At 35.6% G+C, this 21,179-nt stretch overlaps 1 protein-coding gene across 6 annotated transcripts in view; it reads left to right on the top strand.

The window, feature by feature from the left end:
* The window catches only part of LOC124407632 (ankyrin repeat and fibronectin type-III domain-containing protein 1), an 85,987-nt gene that overhangs the window by 51,757 nt on the left and 13,051 nt on the right, over positions 1-21,179 (top strand). For 2 of the 6 annotated variants that reach the window (XM_046883939.1, XM_046883941.1), the window contains 3 exons: positions 11,796-11,936; positions 12,214-12,292; positions 16,160-16,263. In XM_046883939.1, the coding sequence (XP_046739895.1) occupies positions 11,796-11,936; positions 12,214-12,292; positions 16,160-16,263 (324 nt within the window). Of the gene's footprint in view, positions 1-6,925; positions 8,125-11,795; positions 11,937-12,213; positions 12,293-16,159; positions 16,264-21,179 lie in introns of those variants that run through there. The other 4 variants (XM_046883940.1, XM_046883943.1, XM_046883937.1 and 1 more) reach the window with 3 other exon arrangements.

Raw genomic sequence — 21,179 nt, 5'->3', positions numbered from 1 at the left:
ATATTGTAATACCGGGTGGTTCTTCAAAAAATCATTGCTGTGGACAATCGTTCTCGACAGTGAGCTTTATCCTAGAGTGCCAACGAATACACAGCGCTCTTTATCGAATGGTCGATTTATCGCATCTCGTCTTGAATTGAGCGACATTCCTATGTACCCACATAAGTCTGCACTTTCCATGAAAACCTGTTTTTCCCGGTGTAACATATATATATATATATATATATATGAGGATTCTAAGGCGGCAGTAATGAAAGAAATCCACCTCCACCTGCGTAACATTTTTCTCTCCAAACCTGCAGGAGTTTGGAATCCCTTTAGGCGGCCACCCCATTTCCTCTCTCATATTTAAATCATGTTTCTTCCCTTTTTCTTTGCTTCTGTCTAAGAAAGTTCAAGGGACTCGATCAGAGAGCCATAAGCTTAAGATAATTATCAATTTAACAGTAATGGTAAACAAATTGTCACGATCGAAGGAATTTAAATTATTTAAATATTCTTTGGAATAACGAGATAACTGAGATAAGTATCTAACGCGATAATTGAAACCATATAATGAAATCATTGTAAACTACTTAAAAACAAAGCGCAGTGCTGACGATGAATAAATAATCATGCAGTAAGCATTGAAAATCATGGAAATCATTGTAGCGTATAAACGACGGATGGTTTCAATTCATAACATTCTATTTTTTTCTCGTTTCTTTGATTTCTTTCTTGTTGTACGTTTCTGTTGATTTGCAGCGTTTTAGATAATTTTTTAGAGTCTTGCAATGATTTGTTGTCATTTTCTCTAATGCTATCCGATCCAGAAATCGGTGAAAATCGCCAAGTATACTCAGTTATTATCGGAAATGAAAAGCAATGTTCGAATATTATTACAATCAATCAATAGAAAGCATTGTTATTGACAATCACGTACCTACACCATAATTTCTTTCGGCGACATGCGACCGCTTTACTTCAAATTAAGAGACAGCATTCTTGAATGGTTTATCCTTTTTTTCGACGTGCTGTTTTCATTTATTTATTTATTTATTTTTTAACAAATTTTGACAACTTGAAGTTGAAATTCGAATTTTCGTCTAAAATTGAAGAGAAAATTGGTTTCAACAGTTTTCGAGATATATCATAAGTATTGCAAAGTATGTTAACAAGCGAAAAGATTGACGTTATTGTCAATAACAATGTTTTCTATCAATCGATCCAAATAAAAAAAATTTGCAAGCTAAGCTTGATCTTCACACTTTTGAAAAAAATAAAGCCCGATTGAATTAAATGATTCGTTCGCGAGATGATGTGAAATTCCCAAAATTCATTCATCATTTTTACAGCTGTCTTATATTCGCATCCTTTTAAAATGAATTGAAATCATTCATTTGATGCACAAGTGATTGGCTCTCCGAATTAAACGGGAATTCCGATTCGAGTTCTTTTTCCCTTTTTATTTAGGCTCACGTTTTTTCTTCCTTTATTATCTTTCACTTTTATTTCCTTCATTCGCGACAATCTATTGCAAAACATTATCATCTGAATCGAGCTTTGAGTCGTCTTCCCTCACGTTTATTGGTAACACAATTTTTCGCAGCCCATTCTCAACATAAACAAAAGTAAAGAAGTTTCCATTCTTTGTTATTACATATTATAATCAATGCTGCTACTTTTACTTGGTAAATTTTTTCTTCAACGTTTATTTTTACTGCTGTGGTAATAGAACGTCACAAGTTAAAGGGGGAACTCGTGTCACCCTGCTGCGCGCAGGTATCTCAGGCGCACAAGAGACATTATGCCATTTCGCAGTTTTTGGCACGCTTCTTTGGAGTCGCTTCATTGTCGTTCCGAGATGTCGAACAATGTGGCGAAACTGTATCGCCGCTAAATTTGCGCAACGAGAACAGGTTAGAAGTCTGAAAAGCTGGAGAGGAAATGAGACGCCCGTAGACGTTTCCGGCTCGGCCAACTCCGCAACAATAGAAATCAAGAGCCCTGATTATATCGACATTTTTTCCTCCCCCGGTCTCTCGTTACGCCCCGAGTCGTCCGCAATCAACGGAAATTCAATTACTCGACTTTCGGATACGTTCGTCAACAATGCCTCCGACCTACCGAGCACCATTCAATCGTGTCATTCCGAAATTTAATTATCCAGATCCAAGCTGCATGCATGTTGATATTTTTGCTCGACGCGCAGCGTGTGTAACTTTCTATGATTATACGTATGATATATTATATTTTTATTAAATTTCTATGCTGATAAGTTAATTTTTTTTAAACGACACCGATTATGGATAACTTTCGTGTATTGTAGATGATCTATATGTGGAAAAGTTTTGCGTTAACTCAAGTTCGTGAACCTCAAACTCCACTTACTACTACTTTCCATAAGTTAAGCTGTAACCATAGAATCTAGTGTATGTTATTCTTCTGTTTGATTATGGCTATTCGTAGGTACTAAATTTTCTTGTAATTTAGTGACGATTTAATGGTGGTGGAACAATAAAATGATATTATTCTTCTTGAAATTTAAGTTACTCATGATATGTTGCTTACGGTGGTTAGAATCAATTTCATTTTCAATATTTATCATATTCACTGTTTTTCTTAGTGACTTTCAGAATACAGTTAATCACAGATAACAATGGGCTTTAGAAAAATAATTATTTTCTTACTACACTTACTGTACCGAAGACCGTTCTTCTTCCTGCAAGGTCTGAAATTTATCAAGAATGAATTCAAAATTAGGAATGTGGAAATTTGATGGAATTTTGGGTCTTCATCGATGCTCCGACGTTTTTATTTTTAGTACAGGATTCGAATTTACCGATAGTAGTGGGAGTTCACTTCTCCACGGAACAATAACATCATTAGTTTAAAACAAATGATAGTAACACGACGTTTCTCACAAGGGCTTCGAATTCTTTACCTAGCACTTGCTGTGATTTGATGTAACTTCTTCAAAGACACAAAAGTAGTTAATTGACTTGTATTTGAGTACGTTTTGTCCTTTTTTTTTTCATTTATCCGAGATGACTTTCTAATATATTTTGGATTAGAAATCTTTCACGTAAGGAAAAGAGGTCTTGCGAATTACATTCGTTAGAATTTAAATATCAAATCATAAAGTTCAAATTTTGATATCTTGACTATATAATGGATAGACTTCGATCAATTTTTGGACAGAAATCGATATTTCAATTCTTACACGATTGAAAAAAATCGTTTGAAAAATTCCTTTCACCAATTTTTAGGTTATGACATTATATCTTTTGAAAATAAGTCTTCACCTTCATATTACAAAAATGTATGCACAGGAACCGTTTCGAAAATGAATCTGCCCACTGGTGTCCAAAATTCCTTGCGCATACACTTTCATCATCGCAGGAGGTTGAAAGTTTTTTTTCAAAACGTATAATATTATAATCTAAAAATTGGTGAAAAGATTTTTTCATTCGTTTTTTAGTGGTTTTTTTTTTTCTGCATTTCACCGAAATTTCTCGTTAAAATCGTTTTCAATTTGTGAAATAATGATTTTTTCTTTTTTTTTTTTTAATTAGTTAATTTAAAATAATTTCGGAACAATGTTCGCAAAATATGAATGCTGCTTCAATATATCCTTCACAAAATTTCAGACAATTCTAAAGTTGCAAAATAAGTATTTCTCTAATAAATAATATACTTATGTTACAAATTATTTATACTATTTTATTGGTTACTTGAGAGTTCTGGTTTCCGCTACGTTTGCAAACAAATATAGATTTTTTTTTTACCACGAGTGGTTTGTCTTCCAACCGTGAATGCTTCTATTTATAAATTTATCTTAGGATCATAATCATATTTGTCGCATTCATGTGTACGAGAAAATAAGTCAACGCTCCGACTTTCCATGGTGTTATCGTTTATACAAGCGTCTTTATGGTGCATCCTGGTAAATGTATATGTATAATAACTACACTGATATCAGCCCTTCTCGCATGATGTTGATCCAAGCATTTCCCACGGAAAATTCTTAAAGAAAAACACTTTAACATTGTGTAAAGCAATTAAATTACTCCAATAATGATTATGTTTGTCCCAGATAGTTTCTTTATACACGTATTTCACGTAATTTCTTTTGTTTTCATTATATATGCAAGCTATTTCTCACTTGATTCTCGCACATAAAATTCTGGATTCTTATACGCTCGTTTTCTTGATTCACCAAATACCTACGTACGTTCAATATAAAAAAATAATTATTTAGAATATAATAATTCTTCACTTGAACCGTATAAAACCGAAGACCACTGACAATACAAGAATAGAACACTAAAGCTACAGTAGTAAGCAATCGTTTTTTCTACACGCGTGCAACTGTGTGTCATAGTCAGTCACTTGTTTCCTGCACGATTATTCACAGTCACGCATTTAAATACGATCCATTGAATTTCATTAATAGTTGCATTGCGGATATTTATTGTTAAGGAATATTCTAACTTATCCTAATAATGATTCACAATCATATTATATAATCGGGAGCAATGATGAGCTCATAAATAAATTTACGTATAATATATATAATAATGAAAATAATTGCAACTCGCTTAAACGAAACCGTAGAGGAAAACGTAATACGATTGAAAGAAGAAAACAAACAAGTAGAGGAAGATAGATAGAAGAGGGTGAAAACATTTGTCTTTCGATAATCAAAATTAATTAATCAAAGAACAAGTCACTTAAATTTTTTCGAGGCTACAGATAATTTTGTTGCTTCAAGGGTTTTTAGCCAGAAAAAAATTTGGGCGTGGAAATTTCATTCCCATTCTCAATCCATCAAAATCTGCCTTTCGACTCTCTTTCAGAAAGGTAAAGGGCCATTCATTAATTGCGCAAGGACGATTTTAATCATTTTAACCCCCCCCCACTTCTTACATAATATATTTCCTATAGTTTTCATTAATAAACTTGAAAGTGTGTAAATATGAACACATTTACTATTTAAAAACTTATTATGAAATAAAAATTTGTACAATAACAATATTATATAAATTAAATTGTATATTAAAAATAAAAAAAATAGATCTCATAGTTTGTGGAACGTCTAAATTTATGGAAATTATTTAAAATAGCCTTTGAAACTGCCCTTTAATTTTCTGTAAAAATTTTTTTTCCCCGACACATTGCTTTACGGACATTTTTTTCCTCAATGGAAAATGTCTATTATGTACATTTCGATTCGTAAAGTATTACGTAAGAATAACTTTTATACACCCCCCCCCCCCCCCCCCCTGTTTGGGACCTTTAATTAATTAATTAATGGCCCCTAATACATGCAATTTACACGATCATATCACTTAAAATATTCGAATTCAGAGTGATAGAATAATACTCGTTACATACGATCGCGCTACAGCTAGTTAAGTTTCAACGGTATATTCTGAATGATTGTGAAATAAGCCTCAAACACTCGTTTATTATTTACTCAGAGCAAACCTCTTCGGGCTTAAGTAATTCTAGTATATACAATTGGCTGTTAAGCAGAGAAGAGCCTGCAAGGGTCTTCCTCTGCGGACACTTGGTCAATTTATTTGTCCAATAAGTTTTATTGCTGGCGTCCGTTGGCCGCCACCATCGCGTATGGCGGGACCGCGCAGCTGTTGAGGATCACTTTGACAAAGGAATTGAATCAAGTTTAACGAATTAAGAGAGCCAGTGACTCGAGCACCCCTTTTTTACGGTTGTCGCATTTGTTGTTCGTATCCAGATTTTATTTTCCACTTGTATTTGCTAGGAATATAGGAGAAACTCTACGAACTCTTGCGTGGATTAAGGGGGTGCTCTGGTCGATTTTAACGATATCGAAGTTCACGTATTTTAAACGCACAGAAGAGCTTAACAGCTCCAATATTTTTTATTTCATGCAGAAATAAAAGACATTGCACGAAAACTACGAATCTACTATTGCGATTTTGTAGTTTTCATCCCATTTATATATTGTAGTAATAAATGAAAATTTATTACAATCCTTTTGCTAAAAATTATGTATAGAATCGGGCTGTTAAACCCTTTTTGTGTTTAAAACACGTGGACTTCGATATCTGATTTTTTGCATACAGATGGCTTATGCGCTGGAGAGTGACATCGGATATACATTATATATAAGTTATGCAAAATAGGTTCCATTTCTTGAAAAAATTATTAAAAAAATACGATCAATTCACTTTTGACATAGATTATACATTATGCGCTTGGAAATTATGACCACCACTGGGTGATGGCGGCGGGTGTCGTTTCGCCTACCTTACCATCCTAGCCAAACAGCCAGGTATTTCTCTATCGCCTACTTTACTATCTCAGGCCCGATTCCTCCAACGGTAATCAAAGTTTAAATTCAGTGTAGCCTACCTGAAAACTGTACAGAAAAAATTGAACGCCGTTTAAACTATGTCGGAGGAAACGAGCGTTAGTCGTCAGATGGCATTCTCGGCGGCGCAGCGCCATCTTAGTAATACATTCACCAGATGGCTTTCGTCTCTCGCGATTGAATTGCACTCTTTCGAGTATTTAGCTCGGAACAGGATCTGAGTGCAATTGATAACACCTAAATGCAAGACTACATTATGGCGGTTAATGTTGCAATACAGTTGCATTCATGTTATCAGTATAAGTAATTTCATCAACTCATGCTTTTCGGAATACACTTTTCATGTGTTGCTTTTCCGTATGTTGAAAATAAATGGGGCGCGGAGGCGAAACCTTAGTATCTTGATATTTGGAAGAAGCAGTCGTATTTGATTCACGTTTATGAAAATTTGAGGAACCCTATTGTGGAAAGAACTTGGAATGGTTATAAGAAAGAAAGTTTAAATTTTCAGCTTTACTTTCGGAGGCAAAGAAGATGAAGAGGAATCACTTGACGTGTATAAATTATTAGGAAATGGACGAGGATGGCCGATGAAATGTCGAATGTTCGTTTGTAACCATTTGCGATGAAATTTCGCAAAACTGCCTCAACTAGCCCCAAAATGGAGCTGTTGAGCCGAAGATCATCGAGTAATCCGATATCTTCGTTAAAAAGATCGCGATCCGTCAGAGCGTCGTTGAAACTGGTATCAAAGATTCGAAGCCACGCTAATTCCATGATTGTTGTTCAGCCTCCGAGTTCGTTATACCCGGCAGTCTCCCAGCACAATCCCGAAGAAATGTTTCGTCCGGCAAGTGCATCGCCTCTGGGAATTGCTTCGAAGGCGGTTAAGGAACCGCTGAAAATATTTACCGACCCGAAGACAAAGCGTTCGAACTGCCGAGTGACTCAGGAAAAGTCTCGAAAGGCTGCTGACGAGGAAGCTTTTCGCTTCGAAGCAAAGCAGGAAAAAATTGATTTGCATGTATCGCAGAACGATTCGCCCGAGGAAGAGGGCGAAAACAGCGATGGGAATTCGACGAACAATTCGACCGTGACAATGAAGGTCGAAAAGTTTTCGTTCGCGGACAGAATCCGTGGCCGAGGTAAGAAGAATCTGCCGAAAATGAAGAGTCTCGAAGTGAAAAGGTCATCCTCGATGGTAGAGAACTGCGCCGTCGCTACCAAAGATCTGACAAAGTCGCCAAGAAGTCCGGGCAGCTTTTTTATTCGCCGGGACAAAATTCAGGGGCAGGTGAAAACGACCAGGGACTCAGAAAATGGCGGCGGTTCTGAGCTGCGGATAGTTTTGGGCGAGTTCAACTCCTACGAGAATCCCATGTTCAGTTTGGACAGCTCGACGAACTCGGACGCCTGCAGTTGCACCCTGGCGAATATCGGCGAACCGGATTCTCCGGTCTCTCGGAAAAATGCGGGGAGTTTTGGTAACGAATTTTGCGACCTTAGTGACGCTAGTTCAAGGGAAATCCGACCAAGCGATGCTGGTGAAACAATGCCGAGTATTGGGGTTTACGCGAATCCGTTGAAACCCCCCAAACCAAAGACCATGGATAATATCACGAACTTTCTTACAAGCAAGAAGAGCGCTACTTTACGCCCTAATAAACCTAAGTGCAAAATTGTGTCGAAAGAGTTTAGGGACGATGAAACGAGCCCGCAGTCCAGCCAGTCGTTGCAGAGTATAAACTGGCGCCGAAGACTGAGCACTTCTTCGTCAGGTTCGAGTACGTTTCATCATTTTGACCCTACATACGTTACCTAATTGTCCACCCGTTAGTGCCTGGTCTGCTGTACTCGGTGCTTTGGGGAAATGACTGTATTTTTTTTTAAATATCTTCATCGATTTCAGTCCAGAGATTCTCTAAAGTTTTATTCGAGATCAGAAAATTGTTAGATAGAAAAGTTTTGTTATTCAGCTTCCAAAGTTTAAGAACAAAACTTTTCATTATTGTAGGATTGAAGATGAAGAGGACTCATAGTCCGAATCAAAAGTAATACAAACTTGCGTAATAAGCATTTTCATTCGGTAATTCAATGCATTCAACTAAAACGTTGGTATCGAATACAAGATAAACATTTAGCTGTATAATAGTCTGGAGCTTTTTTTTCATATAAAATTTGATTATATACAAAATGAAACCAAAAACAGCTTCTCAACTTGTATAGTTTTCGAGATATTTCGGTTAGAGTTTGATAAGTTCAAATCGCATGAGTCACTCTTTAGGATTTTGCTCCTGAGTTCTGGTTTTTACGAGGCTTCGTTTGAAGCTAAAAATTAACTTTTCGAAGTGTTAAAATAACATTAAAATCGATATTATCAAAAAAGAAACTCTTCACGCCACACTATTTCTTACATAAATTCTAAATAATCTCACAGCTGTCCCGATAATGTAAAGAAAAAACTTAGCATCCAATTTGCAATCGGAAGATTAGTCATCAAATTATGCCACTTTTTAGCAATTGATAATATGAAGATCAATTCTCAATCAAACAAACATTTTATCAAATCGTCGGCTGACAATGAAAGCAACAACATCCTATCTCAGAATTTAATTCAACAAAATCCCATCTCAGGATTTCATTTGAACAACATTTGCGGAATCGCATCAAATTTTTATGAGAAAAATATGACTCGAGCATATTTTAGATAACCACTAGAATTTTTTACTTGATTTCAACTATTATTCACGAATCGTTTGAATGTATTGCAATCAATCCAAACATGCAGAAAAATACTTATTTCATGAAACATTACTGTTAGTTAAAATTTCATTTCAATCGAAAAAGTTCAGTCTCTCTGACGTGTCCCCTTAAAATATTGATATCGTTCTTGCGTGTTGTACACCTTCTCTTCGGTATTCAATTTAAAATACGCACAGCGATGTGCTTTGCGTGATCAATCGTTTTGCTTCAACGAATCGTAGAGAGAGAGAGAGAGAGTGAGAAAGCGCGGCGAAGGGAGGGGGGGGGGGGGAGGGGGGAGAAAAACTCAAAATAAAGTACCGATATATATACAATGTATTCCGTAAGTTTTATTTATATGTGAAGTTTTGTTGGATTCGATTTATACAGAATTGAATCCTATTAGTATTGAAAAACTTCTCCAATAAATTTCGAGGCACAAGTGATACATTCCCCGTTAACTTAACTGAAATATTTTTCCGTAAAATTTCTTCAAACTTAGCCAGTTTGAAATAGAAGTTTAAAAAAATAAACTTTTTGCAAACCATTCCAGACTTTCTAATCCAAGATTGAATCCAAATGCATTTGTTCTGATGTAATTTAAGATTCCAGTCAACATGGATCTAACTATCAGTTAAGTTACGTATCAAAATCACAAGCTTCCGTCTTCATTAAGGTAAATGCATCCTCAGAAATTGGATGAAAATCTTTCTAGGTGGAATATTCATTGTTTGAACTCGCTGTATAGATCAATTTATTATAATTTCTTGTAGTCTTCGATTCGCCATCAGCTGATCTGCAGTAACTTCCTTCTCATCGAATTAAATTGCACGAATCGCATCACCTCGCAGAATTAATGCAGATATTAAAACCCTCTTGATACATTCCGTGAAATTACAGTCTTATTAAGGGTAAATTAATTGGTAATTTTCTTTTATATGTATAAACATTTCCTGAGATTCGTTGCGGAAATGCCCGTTTCCTCTGATCATAGTATGAGAGGCCATTGCTATTATCGTTGAAATGCATCAGCTTTTGCCTGGATTCCATTAGGCTCACAGAATGAAGTTTTATTCGCCAATAGTCGACGAGCGATGACTTTTGAATTCATGCGGTCCGAACTCCAAGTTCTGCATCTGCGCTAGAAAATTGGAACTATTTTTTTCGGTTTTTCAACTTAGCAATCGTTGTTTTTTCCCTGAGGATATTGGTCGGCCAAAAAACTGTAGTTCTCGATAATTCTCTCTCGAGACAATAAGTCGAATAAATATAGGAAATACTGCAATTATGAAGAAAGGCTTTGACGTAAAATCGTTAAAAATCTTGCGGATTCGTTCGAAGACTAGTTTCGCACAAGTTTTATTCTAAAATACGATCATTTTAAGTCTTAATCTAAAGTAGGATTTCAGTTTTTGTCATTTTTTCAGAGGAACTTGAATATTTTATTTTTACAATTTCTCATCATAGCTTGACTAATTAAAATATAAGCGTAACTATTTCTATTCTAAATATTTCCACAGAGTTTCAAAGCCCTCGATTACTTTCACACCCAACAGTCAAAATTGCTTATCAGTAAATTAATAATAAAGAATGATTAACGATTCTACCGAGGTTTGGATTCGATATAGAATGTTATCACAAAATTACAAAATCCTCGGTTGTTTCACACCTAACAACCGAATTAATTTATAAGTTCATAATCAATAAACAATCATCTACTATATAACCATATTCTTATCGATACTGATCCGTGCTCTACCAAGTATATACACAGTTCTGTTCAATTTTTTCATCATTTCTATTCCGTTCTAATGGCTTTTATACGTGTCTACCCTCCTCTACCACTTGCGTTTTAAACTATATCCCATAATCAACAACGTTTTACCTACATATCTCCTATATTTTTCCCTGATTTTTACACTCATGTATTATATATATGTTCTGCTTATAAACAGTGGTCAGATTAGTGAGATTAATGAACAATGGGCAACCGAAAAACTTCTCTACGTAGTTTCTCGTACTGATCAGAAGAAATCTAGTGTTTATACAGCAGCTCTATTATTAATTAAATAATTCATATCCCCTGCGCTTTGATGCTTCGCCGGTAAACAGGCAACCAAAGTTACACCTGAAGTGCTTACTGCCAGTAATATGTAACTTCGAATGCATGTATGTACATCAGGGTGGTTCTTATTTAAATCACCGCCAAATAATTCAAAAACAATTCTATAATTTTTTCAGATCTTTAGTTTTTATCTCAACTCTAACCCCTACCATCAACAGGATGGATTTCCTCATTTAAAATGCTCGGGTTTCAAAAACATTGTCACATTATATTTTATTAATAAAAAAAAAAGTCACATTTCGAGGGTGCGCAATTCGTCAAAATCGCCTGGCATGATGATGTGAATTTTTTCTCAGATAGTAGCATTAATGCTCACTAAAACCTCGCGGTTACAGATTTTTTTAAACATTATTACTCTTAGAATAAAATATATAATGAGAATGTGTCTGAAACACGTGTATTTTATATGGGAAAATCCATCCTGTCGATGAGAGGGGTTAAAGTTGAGGTAAAAAAATTATTTAGAACTGATTTGGGGGGCACCTGATTAAAAATTCGTCCGAACCTTAAATAAGGACCACCTTAATATACGTACATATTTTTATTCTTAGTTCTATTTTACTTTATTTTCTCCGCTTATTTGCATAGTGTTGGCCTCGCGACAAGGGATGGAGTTCCTGGAGGGGTTTGGAAAAAAGAAACATCAACAGCAACAACAAATTCATCTAGTGTCCGCGACTCACCTGAACCCTCTAACGGCACAACCTAGTCTCAACATACACTTACATGGTATCTATTATTATTTTATGATTTTATTTCACCGTATCATTTGCCGTTTTTAGCTTTTTCTTTCCCAACGAATATAGTATGTTTGGTATTCTCAAATCCCGCCACATCTACCACTTCCATTTCCTTTCCAATCGCCACAAATATAATTCATTTATTAACAAAACGTACTTTAGTAAAAAGCCACGATAAGCGATACGGAAAATAAAAATTACAAAACCAATATCAATCACATAATAAAACTAAATGTTAAAAGTTTTCCTCTTCTTTATTTTTACAGCTTTGTTCGCTGCGGTTGAGCACGGGCATTTGGACAAGGCAAGAACGATTCTTGAATCAACTGACGTCGATGTAAACAGGTACGTAAAGTATCAATGGTCATTGCTTCTTATCTTAAATCCTACATCATTCTCTGCTTTACAATAAAAGTGTCGTTGATGTCCAGTTCGATTTTCACATAGGCATTGAAAACAAATCTGTGTCAGGAGTTCTGTCACTGTCAAGGATCTTAGAGGTCGGTCGAAACCGCCTGAACAGAAAAATAGTCGGAAAACCGTTTTAACTGAAGACTATATTTCTGATATTTTACTTTCTGACCCAGACATAAGCTTCCAAGATTTCAGACCAGTTCCAACATATTGCTAGTTATGTACACGGCTTCAGGGGAGAAAATAAAAAGAGCCGGTGAAGTGTTTTTTCGAAGGAAGAAGCATTGCTCTCGATATTTCTTCATTCAAGCAGAAATAAAATTGTCCTCTTTTCTCTGGAAAGATCGAAGCTTGTGGCTCACACGTCTTCCCGAACACCACCCGGAGTCCCCTTAACTCTGAAGATAAAACCAGCAGCAGAAAACCTTGAGAAAGTTGTACTGCAAATCACGTCTCTTTTTTTCTTTTCGGACTTCACCTCTACTCGTTCTATCAGCTTCCAGGATTTCGCGACCGAAACGTTCCGCGGTGTTCCTTGAAGACAAAACGCGCCAACAGCAAAACATGGCATCGCAAGGGCTCGAGAATTTCCTTTTTTAGAATACAGTTCAACTACAGCTCTTCTTATTGGGAATCCAACATCAACAGGAAGGAAATCTGAGGAGAATACGAAACGATCAATATGACCAAAGACAAGTTGAGATAAGTCTTGAAAAGAATTGACGTGTCCTTTGTTCCCCTGAAATCTGAGTCTAAACTCATCTTGACGTTCTTGGAGAACTGTATCTGGAAACTCTCAAAACATTAACAGGTAACGGTCTGTCGTTTGCGAACTGTCAAGTCTCGACTTGCAGATTCGACAAGAGTTGGCTTGATTTCCACCACGAATGATCTTCATATCGATTGACAATTGCTGATATCTTTTCATCATAGTAACAGACGAATTTCATCACATTGCTTCATGCTAAGCAGATCAGTACAAAAGCCTCGATAAAGATAGCCATTCATTCTAATGGCTTCCAAGCAGTCCCTATCGACTTCTATAATAGCAGCACTTCACGTCTAGAAAATACTATCATGACAAATATTGATTCGGAATTGTAACAAATTTGGGTCACTTGATAAAATGATCTGCGATTATTCCAGAACAAAACGATTTCGTTAATATCTAACGAAGACAGTCGAGAGGATCAAGGATATTGATAACAATATTAGAAAATGACATTTTCTTCGCGGCTTTGTATCATTCTTTAACATCCGTGCGACATCAAGTCCAATAAAATCTTCACGTACTCGAGCAAGAGTCTTGTTTGAAGTGAAATGACCTTTTTGCGCCGAATCTTGGAGTTCCGTCAATACTTCATCGACGACTTTACTTATGGGAACAAGAAGTTGCCGATGGATTTATTTGCCATCTGGAGATTCTCTCACTCACAGGGTTGTGTTTTGGAAGGGTCGAGAGAAGTTTGGTGTGGAAATACTGGATTCTTGCACGTATAGACTTTTATTCTTTTACAATCTGTCACATGCAGAGTTCTTTCAATTTTACCACTATATATACTCAAACTGTCTGTAATAAAATTATTTCCGCAATATAGTCCACCTCGATGTTCTATTACAAGGTTGAATTGTCCGAATATTTCAATCCACTGAGCAACTCGACCTTCCGGAGCTTTGAACGTCGAGAAGCACTTCGTAAATAACGTGATCCGTTCGTATTACAAAGTGTGTCCATAAAGATGGCGATGGTAAAAAACTATGAAAATGTTCCACAGTTTTAACAATAGCTAGAAGTTTCCGAATCGTTTCTCTCTGGTTTACTGTAAACTCTGTTGTAGTAGATAACTACTTTTCCAATACCTTTAGATTTCTGCGACAACACTCTTCCAACGCCAAATAGCTTAGCATCACTATCGACTATATACACAATCAATCATCGACCGAATCGGCGAGAATTGGCGAGACCCTCAGACGAATTTTCAGTGATGAAAAGGCTTCTTGGTCAGGGCTTCGATCGAAAGGTATTTCATCCTCTATTCAATGATGGAGGTTTCGCAAGGGCGGAAAAATCCTTCACAAAACGACGACAGTAAGTCTACACCGCAATAAAACTCCGGCCTTCTCGTGATCTTTGGACTACGTTCTGAAATGTAAAAGTGAACGATACTTCCAAAAAGTAGTTGACGGATATTGATAGCTGTATTTTTTTTCCATTTAACTGACCTTTGATATTGCGTGAATAATTGAGTAGACTAGAATTGCGCATATGTGAACCTGAAGGGAAAAAATAATCAATCGATTTTATGTTGTAACAGACAAACAATCAGGAGATACTGATTCAATAAAGTCTCCTGTCTAAATACATGAGAAAGAGTAAACATTTATTATTTACACTAATCGAGGATACTTTGCCGCGATAAATTTAATCGCTCGATTATATCGATTGATTTTACTTATTGATGATATTATTGCGTACACTTTCAGCGAGATTATTTATCCAATCACCGATTAAGGCGGGTGGAAATGGCTACATTAGACTGTCTTCGTTATATTTAGCTAGGCCATAGATTTCATATTCCACGATGATGATTATTGCAGATTATTCTCGAATGCAATGCAATGCATATTTTTAATTCAAATCAATTCTACAATTCAAGCAATGTCTATTTGAGACAGTTGTATTAAACAGAAAGTCAATTGGACATGGAATGCTCCATAAGTACCAACGTTAAGTAATGTTTCAACTGTTTTTGAATGTTCCTCAGACAAATTGTTCCATTATTTTCGATATAGCTGAATTAATTTATAACTCATTACTATCATACATCGGTAATTATCAAGCATTAAACATACCTAGATAAATAGTTGTCACCAGTTGTTGGTAATAATTTAACACTCGTTTCATCATTCAATTCTTTGACAGACTTTGACGTCATATTTGGCCAAAGCATCGATTGGCAAAAGCGTAGAATGCTTGCAAGGAAAATGGCACGGTACGATTTCTTTTCTGTTTACCTCATAACTTCGTAGCGACGATGTTTCAACCTTGCGGAAAAGTTTCAACGTTATTTACCGTGCCGACAATATCCTTTCATACTACCTCATTCTGAGACTAGAGACTAGATGATTGCGGGGGGTTGCGAAACGCATAACCCGCGCAAAGAACCTTTGCTTTTGTTTTTTATTAAAACATTCTTATCAGCCAAGTAAGGATTTATTCCAAGCAAGCGGAGACTCGATGCGCGAAATTGAATTTATAATTCATATCTTCGTAATATATGAGTATAATATGCTGCATTCTCTTCGGCCATTTTTTTCCTTGATTAAACCATATTTTTTTGTCAAACTTTGTTAGAATATTACAAATTGAGGAAAACTTTCTGTGAGTTTGTGTTATGTTGAATTTTTAATTCAACTCTTTGGAAAAATACTTTGTTATCTCGAGTCAACTTACTTTGAGACATTTATGATAACAGTGAGCAGAAAATAAGTATCGGGATAAAAAATTTCTGACTCGTGACGAACTTTTTTGTTTTTTTGGAATAGTATTGATCTCATAAAACTGATATCGTGAGTGATAAATTTAAATAAAAAAACAGTTCCATTTGAAGTTCTGACATAATCGACAAAAAATCTTCTTAACTTTTGCTGAAAACTGGTCGAATTTTGCTAAATTTCACAGACTCAACGGAAGAACGTGGCTGAGTTTACAGAGAATGCTTTAGATATATAGGTATACCTGATATGAATGATTTTGTAGTATTATTATTTAAAGCACTATTTTTGCAACTGTTTCAGCGTCAACAGTGACGGATTATCCCCGTTGGACGTTGCTGTGCTAAGCAACAATAGACCTCTGGCAAAAATGCTGGTTGCATTTGGTGCTCAAGAAGGAAACCAATGTGAGTTTTAGAAACAAAATTCATTTTACTTACACTGGAAAATTTCAAAAACCTCCATCATTTCTATAAGTTATTTATGCGAATAAAAAAGTTAAGTAAAGATTACTTCGAGTTCTGCGTTCATGTTAAAAGTATCTAATATTCGTTTTTTGTCTCTAATCTTTCGTTATTCGCTGAAATCCCTTGGAACTCTGTTAACTTTCCGGCATATTTCCAATATTTATATCAGGAGAACAATTCTGGCGAAAGTTCTCCGATAGATTTAGGACAGCTATAACATTTGATATTCAGATTGAGATGCAACTTGAGTGACCTACTATTATATTAAAAAAAATATGTGTCAAAAGTTTCGGACTTGGAGTCAAAAAAAAGAAAAATTCTTCTTTATCCAAGATGGACTTGCCCACAGAATAATGGAACAGTGCGCAAAGGAACTGATTGTATTATCTCATTTTCACGCCCAGCTGTTATGGGCCATCGCTTTCGTTTAATACCAAGCAATACCTGGCTTATCCTTAGCCAATATCCCCACGGATTCCTCTTTTCAATCCAGTTCATTATCTAACTATTTTGCGCGGTAGCAATATTTCCTGTGTTGATAGAATGAAGCGAAACCAGACGGGGTCGATAGAGATATTTACTTCAATCACTCGTACCTACAGTTAGCAAAATTAATTAATATTGTAACTATTTTTTTCGATATCTGTCAAAACTTGTTGTAAAATAATTTCAACCGGCTACGTGGCTACATAAGAAAGGGAGGCTGAAAATTTTTATTACATTAGAATTTCCAGATTACTGGAACATTGTAATTAATTATATAAATTAACGATTCTGGGTAGGAGTTCGAACTCGTTTCCTCTATTTGGTTGTCGATCTGGTGTTAAAACGCCGTGTTACGTTTATTACAGATTGATACAGTAACATTAAATCGATTCGGAACATGAACAGTATCATCGTCCGCACAAGTATCGATACTACGGTCTTACTAACAGTTCCGGAAACTGGAACGCTGGGAACCACGATTATGTGCGTCGTTTAGAAAGTTCAAATTTTGGTTTTAGCAGGGCCACTAGTTGTCGTTGCGGTTCTAATACTATGATTTACAAACCTCAATACTGATTCAAACCGCGATTGGCTCGTAATTTTTTTCGGTTTCGTACCGAAAGACACTGTGATGTTGAAAAAGTGGGCTTTAAACGAGGCTACTCAGGGACTTGTCAAGTTGAACCAAACCTACGTTATGTGTGAAAAACTTGTCTATGAAAAAAATATTTCTTGCGAATGGGTGAAGCTTCATGCAGCTAAGCGAATAATCGCACGGATTAGTAACAGGAAAGAATTTGCATGTCGTTTTAAACATGAAGGTGGGACAAAGACAGAGAGATATAAGCATGCCTTGTCTGTCCGAAAGTATGATGATCGCAAGGAAGCTAGTGGCAAATAGTGAACTACCAACGTGTCCTCAATAAACGACGTACCGCTTCAATTGAAGTTTCCAAACCTATATATATAAGACTGTGATCGATATATTATTTCAAAAAACACTTGAGATGAATGTCTCGTGAAGCGTGGAAGGATCGACTATAAAGTATATGGATGGAACGTCGATCAATGTGCATTGCTAGCAATATACCGTGAGTTTTCCTAGACGCCATAAAACCTAAATATGAGCTGTAACTCCGATTGCTTGTGTATCAGGCGAACGGATAGTTCCGCAAATAGGAAAACTCGTGGTATAGCAAACTACGCTATTAGAGCCTGTGGGTGGTGTGTTTTATTTCTAAGGGTACTTTATAACAGCTTGAAACAGAAATTGTTCTTCAAAGAATTATTCGCAGTTGATAACCATGGTTTTATAGGCACGCAGGATTCAATTGTTTACTCATTTTCTGCTCGGCGTCAGGCTTTTGAAGTGCAGATGCGCCTTACATTAGTCATTTTGAACCAACCGAGTTTGGAAACAAGTCACTTATCGTTAGATTGTATGTGCCTGATCTAAGACTAACTGTGTTATTATGACTAACAATTTTAAACATATCTAAACAAAGCCTTTTTCTATAATCCCCTTCGTAACAGAGGAAACCAACGACAGTGAAGTTAAAATTATGATTAATATCTCGTATCTATACCACGTATCTCGAACAACGATTCTGTACAAAACTACTCCAATACATTTTCATTTGACTCATAAAATAAGAAATGGTAAGCTTGCTATGGATTTACTACTATTGTGGTTTTGTAGAATCCGTGTCATTTCTTTGATTCTGCGTCAACTTGAAATGCATTAGAGTGTTTTTGTTCAGAATCGTGTATATAATGGGACTGTTTATAAATTTTTGTTGCAAAATTCAACGAATATGTTGTACACAATACAAATTTTCATCATTCTACTTGTTTGAAGAAAAGATTTTGCCAAACATATGAAGCACTCTTGGATTGATAATGTCAGGAAATTTCATGCGTTTGATTTCTTTACGTTATACGTTGTAGTTAAGCACTATTAAAGCACGCTAATACTATATCTGATTGTGAGACTTGTGTATATAATATGTACTACAAGTACAATCTCAGGACTAATATCATTGCGAATTTTGTGATTGCTATCGTATAATTACCAAGAGATTCTTGTAATCCTAAATGATTTCTCATGACTACCAATGGTTACCTTGATTATTTATCCTCGTATTGCTCAATATCAGCGTGATTTCGGAGATTAAAAAATGATTTCGAGTGATATTGACAGTTCAATCGCTTTGGTGAAACACCTGTTGATCAATACTAATTCTGCGATCTTTGACGATGCATGAATTCGGTTATTATCATTTTTTTTTTTTTTATTTAACCATTTCTTTGCAATTTCTCGTTGGGGTTTTGCAAACACGTGACTACCATCAGACTCCAATTTTTATCGGATGTCTAGTGCTGACGAGTGGCTATCAGAAGTAGTATTCCAGCAGTATGCACCCTGGTGTCAATTTGGATACACACTTTCACGTTCGAGCTTGTCTTTGCGCGTGATTAGATGTTACTACTTCTCTGCGCGAGGAAAAAAAGGGTGAATAATTGATTTTGACGAAAATGTACGGTTTAAATATATAATAAATATTTTATTGCATAACAATAAACAATATTGAGTATGAAGGTGTTTGCTCGTACGAAGTGAATCCCAGTTAATTATTATAAATACTAATAAATTAGAAGTTTACTTGTGGAAGAATAGAATTGAAGTCAGAAGACAAGCAGGAGACTTAAAGGTTACGAAAATTAATGAGATAAGTGTACGAGTTATTGAGACGTTTGGACCTAATTATTGACCCTTTCATTTTCCAAAATCACAAATTGACTGCACAAATTGTGAATTTCTCGATATAACTAAAACCAATTGCTAGAAGGTGAAACACTCGAAATTTATTTTTTGGTAGTTTCAGAAGCACGGATCAAACAGGTAGAACCAAAAAAAATTCTAGTCCACTTACCTTAGGTGGTCAGACAGTTGATGCAGACGTAACAGTAGAATAAATTGACTTACAAGAAAAAATATATAATTTGATTGAATGTTAATCTTTATTCTTATCACTTAAAGATAATTTCTGAGAAACTTAATCTGATGTGCATTTCCTTCTTGCAATTCTGTGATAACAAGTCATCAAGGATAGGGTGTTGCGTGGAAGGAGGAAAGCGGAACCACATTTTTCTTAACCCTTTGGGTACATTTGACATCTGAGACACGTCATTCACTATTTTCCCCTAGGAGCGGATGACGTGTTTAAGACGTCAAACCAAAAATTAACCGTTCCACATGCAAATATTTTCTCAAATAAATCCGTACCCAAGGGGTTAATCTCGCAGCGAACCACGTCAGAGGTCCGCAAAACCGTCTATAATAGTTTTACTATTTAGTTTGACAGTTACTATAGCTTAGTGCTCTGCAATCAATCAATTATTCGTACAGACTTCAATTAATTATTTTCTTAATTGAACGTGTAATCGGTTTTTTGATTAATCGATTGATCAGTATTTTTTATTAGCTGTTTCTCACGATTAATCGAGAACTTTGATGAATCGCTTTTTCTTTGAACCTTTTTTCGATAAATTGGGAGTTTTAATTCGCCTACTCTTAACAATCAATGCTTTTCCGAAATAATTGATTTCTAATTGATCGATTAATCTGCTTATTTAATTTCTTTTTTTGCAATCGATTAGTTGGAAAAACAAATAATCTTACGTGATTTTGACATTGAGACGATGAAATTGGGAGGAAAACATGACACAAATTTGAACTTCGAATTTCAACGAAAATAAAGTAATTGACATTATTTTCTGAATCGACATCCTTAAGGAGATAACATGTCTTCGTTTTTTACCCCCAAATTCAGCCAATCGTTTTCCATACAGTTTTTACTCTCGTGCGAGCGGTGACTTATGTACTCTTTGGGAAATGATATAATTGTTTATGATCGCACTATGTGGTCACTAAGAAAGTTCGGGAAAACGATTGTAGATGAAAAAAAGTATGGGGTTCAGCTGAATAACAATAGCGTGCCGAACGTTTCTTAATGACTCATCAGTGAAATATGTAGATGACGTGAGTTTTTTTTATTCTACATTCTACATGCAAATCATTTACTTTACGTCATTTGAAGGATTGAATGCGGTGTAATTAGATATACTTACAAGGACTTTGGTGAAATTGGATTAAAACGGCAAAAATTCGACTTTATTATTATAACGGCTAAGATTAAGTAATCTCGGCAGAAAAATGTTGCTTAGGATGATAGGATTAATTCGAAGGCAGCGAAGTCTTAAGAAGTCTTGTTCGAATCAAAACTAAATAGGTAATTGAAATCTCGACGCACTTGTAGATTTCCCGCTTTTAATCGGCTTGTTTACTTTGAATTCATGCCGGAAAAATA

The sequence above is a fragment of the Diprion similis genome, chromosome 6, assembly GCF_021155765.1.
Source record: "Diprion similis isolate iyDipSimi1 chromosome 6, iyDipSimi1.1, whole genome shotgun sequence".
NCBI lineage: Eukaryota > Metazoa > Arthropoda > Insecta > Hymenoptera > Diprionidae > Diprion > Diprion similis.
This window is presented reverse-complemented; position numbering and strand designations above follow the sequence as displayed.